Source organism: Mesitornis unicolor, unplaced genomic scaffold (genome assembly GCF_000695765.1).
Source record: "Mesitornis unicolor isolate BGI_N332 unplaced genomic scaffold, ASM69576v1 scaffold28523, whole genome shotgun sequence".
NCBI lineage: Eukaryota > Metazoa > Chordata > Aves > Mesitornithiformes > Mesitornithidae > Mesitornis > Mesitornis unicolor.
This window is the reverse complement of record NW_010173084.1, coordinates 79,234-84,782: the sequence shown is the minus strand read 5'-3', so window position 1 is coordinate 84,782 and position 5,549 is coordinate 79,234. Positions and strand designations below refer to the sequence as shown.

Sequence of the window (5,549 nt, the reverse complement as noted above, 5' to 3'; positions counted from 1 at the left end):
TCTTTCCCTGTGAGCATATCCAGATATTAGGAAATCAGTATTAAAATTTTTTGTTCACTTCAAATGCAAAAGTCGTATGCAGACTTTGAAAAACTCTGGCAAGACACAATGCCACGTCTTTTATTTTCCAGATTTAAATGTAAGCTGTTTTGATTTTTTAAGAATTAAAGGTTCTTAAAATTTAACAACTAAAGGTTGTTATGACTCACATTAATGTTCTCCAGAATTAACATTGCCTTGTCCAGATTCCTCATGTATGAAAGGAAGATTTTTAGGGATGTACTCTATTGTCTATTTGATCATACACAAGTATGTCACTATAAAGGAAAATCCTGTGGCCTGTTTCATTATCCTGAAACAACAATAACAATTTCCTCAAGAAGTAATCTCCCTCAAGACCCCACTCCCCCTCCAAATACAAGGAACAATTTAGGCAGTAAGTCAATGGCGTAGGAAGTTGGAGATTCAGCATCCTCCAAGACGGAGCCCTAAACCCTGCACTTGAAATATCCAGTTGACAGGCAAACTGCATACAGGCAAAAAGCAGCAAAAAACATATTTACCATCTAAATGGGTTCAATTTGACTTCTCTCCTTTAGTACCCTCTTCATTTTTATTTTTCTTACCCTTGTCTCTTTAAATCCTGGTCCCTTTCTCCCAAAATCGGAGTCTCATTCAAAAGCCACCTTGACTTTCTTTTAATATAAAAATCTAAACTGGGGATAACAATGCACTTCAGATTAGGTTGGAAGAAGAGCAGCTGCCAGAGATGACCAAACCTTAGCGGTCTTCTCAACAGCAGAAACCAGGAGATTCCACTTATTACAGCATTGGCTTTCTGCTCTGCTCTGGAATCTTATGAGCATCCCAGGTTCTGCAGGGAGTTTAGCAAGGTCAGCCACACTTTCTACTTAAAAATCAACCTTCTGGCACCATCTCATGGGACAATCCAAAAATCAGGGCAATACCACATTTATTCAATTCATTACAGAGATCCAAAACCATGATTTCATTCTTAATACATAGAACAAGGATTATTTTCTTACCTTTTCTTCATTTGCAGCCAACAATGATTCCATTCCTGTCTTCAACCGCTGAACTTCTTGATCTAGACATGTTTTTAAAAATGTTGTGAGAAAGATGCACTTGCTGTATTTAGTGTAAACAATTTATGCTTTGCGATTGTCTCCCTATGTTCTTATGAGTAACCACAACCATGCCAGTGGCATGGTGAATGCAGTTAAACTACATTTAACTTAGAGCTTTTCAGAAGCTGAACTATTAAAAGCATTGCACAACACAAATCTGCTGGTTTTTCTTATAAAAGGCTACATACTATCATTTTATACCCTAAATGTCAAGTAATTAAAAAAAAAAAAAGAGAGAAACATTGAAGCTTATTTTGCAAAATACGAGAGTGCATCTAAGGAAATAAGAGTAGTTTAAGGAAATAATTTTAAGTATGATTGAAAACTAATTATATTCCATCTAGGAAAAATGTTCACCAGCTTATGAGAAGTAGTTCAAGGGCATTCACAAAACTTGGAAAAGAAAAAAAAAGACAACAAAACCTTAACATTTTAACATTGCTGAACCAAATTTTTCATTTCTTCTCCACACACTATTCCTAGCAAGTCCTCCAGTACCAACCTATACTAAATAAAGTCTAGATGATGGAGACAGAACCTAAAATAGTTTATCTACTGTAACTAGCCCTCAGGGAATTCATGCTTTGACATTAGAACAGACCCCCTTGTTTCACCAAAGACTATGAAAAACAGATGTGGCAGGCATGAAGTGAGAGAGAAAAGAGAAAAATCAACACCACTAAAGAGCATATTAAAAAAATTTTTACCACTAAATGCTGAACATACAATGTCATATTTAGACTGCAGGTAAAACCTGTAATTAGTTTTTCCTGTAGTGATTCTGAAAAATACACGCTTTCTAATGATTATGTTTTAAAACATGTAAACAAAACTTTGCAAGCCTTTTTCTTGCAAAAGAGACAAAACACTTAGTAACACAAGACATGCACAGACACAGCCAAGCCAAGCCAGCAGGCAAGCATTTTTTTTTTTTAAAAGATTTTTTAAAAAGGAAGATTTTTTTAAAAAGCCATTAAAAATCACAGTCCTACTAATTTATCTTCATAAATATTTGACTTCAAAAAGAACTGGTGTCAAGGTATTTTTAAGCACATTAAAGCAAAACTTTACTAACAATATTTGTAACAACATCAGGTATGGAAACATTTTTATTCAGACTTTTTTTTTTTTGAACTTATTTAGTGCACTGATTTTAAAAAAGCCCAAATACTTCCTCTCCAAGGAAGGAGGTTTGCAGTTAAAGCCATCTTTCCAGATGATAAATGGGTTTTACATATGCACAAATAAAAAGAGGTAAAGGTTAGGTTTTGACTCCGACAACCTTGACAATGTCCCTTTGAAGTCCAGCTATCTTACTTGTGTATCTCTGATATTTCTTTCTGAAGTGAAATCTTACTAAACAGGGCAAGTAGCTGTCTGCTTGCTGCAACCAATGAAAGCAATGTCTCATGTATATTACAATTAGACAGCCAAATCTAAACAAACATTGAATTATTCCTGCAGAATGCATTCAAGTTATAATTTGTGTGAAAGGAACAGTGAGATAAAGCCAAAAGTGAATTGCAAGGCTTACGTTTTTCTTTTAGCCTTCTCCTATAAACTTCCTCTACGATGGTAAATGGCGAGAGTCAAATAAAGTATGTAGAAAAAGCACACATTAGATAAATTTTGCAATTAAATTAGAATATGTATTCTAGCATACTACAAGTACATTGACATTATTTTCCAACTTTATTTCAGAATACCACCTAAAAATCTGAGAAATGAGTCATTTTTTAACAGAATTATTGCTGCTGTGTACTGATTCCATTTGATGTAGTCTAAGCGGTTTTCTTAAAGGTAGCCTAAATAATCTGCACATGGTTTGATTCTTCTCCCACTGGAATCAAGGACAGTTTCACCCATCTTCAGCATGAACAGGAACAGACACACTACTAGAAGTTGCTGAGCTCTGGATTTATCACCATACCACTATCTTTCCCTTGAAATATCATGAGCTATTTGGGAATCTCATGGAAAATACAAAATTCTATTAGTAGAAGAGTTCCTCTGCAAAACACTGCTGTTAAACTAATTTTCCAGTTAGACATGCAATTCTCTACATGCACAAAATCTGCAGCTGACTGAAGTCAGCACCGAGTATATGTTAAGTCACTTATTTGTAATACACAACAGTCGACATACAGAGCCTTCTAGAAAAGACACATCTGCATTAATTCCTGTAAGGAGACTCTCGGTAAGCCCTGAGAAAGGGGTAGCACAGTGCCTGAAAACTCACATCTCAACAAGGTCACTCTTTGGAAGCGTTAGTTAACACTCACAAAAGAAGTTAGTGCAGCTAAGTTGATGCACTGCAGTGAAGTACACACAAATATTCCTTCATGGATAAGTGTCAGTATTATAAAAGAAAAAGGTCACTAATATTGTAATTGCTCCCAGCGCAGCAATTGACAGAAGCTTCAGGGAGTCGATATTTCAGAGAACTGTGACATGACTGGTTGAGACCAAAGGCTAAACAAAGTGGTTTATTTGCCGTTGACCTATATCAACAGTGCAGATTTAAAACAGAAATTTGCAATATCATAGAATGGCCCAGGCTGGAAGGGACTTTGAAGGACTATCTGGTCCAACCTCTCACAGGAGAGGGAGTCTAAATGAGATATAGTTCTGAGGAAAAAAAAAAAAAGATGCGAATCAATGACTGTTTTAGAATGTCTGGACATTTAAACATGGTGCTTAGCTACTACCATGACAATTTGTTTTTCTTAAAAAATTGAAACTGTAAAGATTTTTCGAAGACATTTTGAAGGTATACACAAAAAAATATATATTCCCACTGAACTACAATGACTCTTTCAAACTATAAATTCCAGTAGAAAAAGGTCTTAGGATACTTACTGCAATTTTCGCTGCCTCTGGACTGGGATAGAATTTTACACATTAAAGGTCTCTGCTCTACCAGAAGACAAAAATAGATTTGCACCATTTTTCCTCCCAGAATAAATTCTGTAATTCCATTCTTGTAGCTTCTTTTATTGCTTTGAAATACTGAGCCAAACTGCTACCAAAATGAAGTAGGAGTTTGGATTTTTAATTTTAATTCCCCTCCTCTTACCTCTTTCTGCCACTTCACTATGTGATGAGGTCCGAGACAGCTGACTTTGTAAGCGTTCTATTTCTGCATCTTTGAGAGCTAATTGCTCTTGAAGCTGGGCTATCTCAGCCTGAAAGAGAGTACAACAAATTCAGAACATCATCATCATCACCAATTCTCTGTGCTTTATTCCCATGAGCTATTACATATTCCACCACGTTACTATCCTATTCTTTTTACAGAAGCTCACTTTTTCCAGTGCAATTAGCTCTCGGAGAAGAGAGACAGACAAAAAGGTAACATTTTCAAGGATTCCTGTATGTGAACTCTGGAAAGCTCTCAACGCTACAATGCTGATCATATAATAATGACTATTATAGCACACAGTTTTGCATGAAGACTACTAAAAGATAACAAAGCATTTTTTAAAAGATACTGGTTATTTTTTAATCCTAGTTACTACTTATTAACATAACTGAGAATCTATTAATGCTGGGCCCTTTCTCAGTAGCATAACAAAACAGTTCTTCCTCACATCAGATAGGCTAGAAGCAAAGCACGGCTTGGATAACAATATATGCATATATGCAACAAAATACCAGTGGTTCATTTAGGCTTACAGGAATTTGTGCTGCCACAGGATTGGGACAGAATATCACACATTAAATGCCTCAACAATACAGAGTGAAAATAATTATGTGATTGTCCAGCTTGAAAAAGTGACTCTCATCTCTTTTTCCTATTTATGAGAAGAACTGGCAACAACATATTTTCCTTAGTCAGTAGCTTCATTAAGTTTTTCTTCGGCCACCTTAAAGCCTTTATTAAATGCAATATTCTGCATTTCTCCCAGCAAAAGCATACCCAACCTCCTTGCAGTTAAAGAAAGAAGGAAGGAAACAAACAAAAAAATCACTATCATGACCAGTTTCTCAAAATACTAAAATAAAGCAGGAAAATAATGGAAAACACCAAGCAACATTATCCAAACAGGGAAAAACATGGACTAATTTACTCTAATGCACAAACCAGGAAGCAAGCAGCTGGATGGCAGTAAAAGATCAGCACTGTTCCTGCAATTCCATATGGAATAGAAGAATCTGCCTTGTCGCATCTCTGAAGGGCTCCTACACTTCCCAGTGACCAATATGCTTTTTATATCCAGCCATGGACATATTCCAGTTTCTCATCTAAGAGGCTGGAGCAACAGGAAGACAAAAGCTGCAGACCTTTTAATACCAGATTTGGATTTATCTCCCCTAGTCTATTTGATCTCATAACTCTCTTAAATGCCATTTTTTCCTTTAATTTCTCATTCCTGTCATGTCTGCAATGATTTTTCTTCT

At 35.8% G+C, this 5,549-nt stretch overlaps 1 protein-coding gene across 1 annotated transcript in view; it reads right to left on the bottom strand.

The window, feature by feature from the left end:
• PPFIBP2 (PTPRF interacting protein, binding protein 2 (liprin beta 2)) overlaps positions 1-5,549 on the bottom strand; it is an 84,774-nt gene that overhangs the window by 20,652 nt on the left and 58,573 nt on the right. Inside the window, exons 8-9 of the mRNA XM_010180605.1 lie at positions 4,225-4,333; positions 1,047-1,108 (exon numbers count right to left, since the gene is read on the bottom strand). Coding sequence (XP_010178907.1) covers positions 1,047-1,108; positions 4,225-4,333 — 171 coding nt within the window. The remainder of the gene's footprint in view (positions 1-1,046; positions 1,109-4,224; positions 4,334-5,549) is intronic.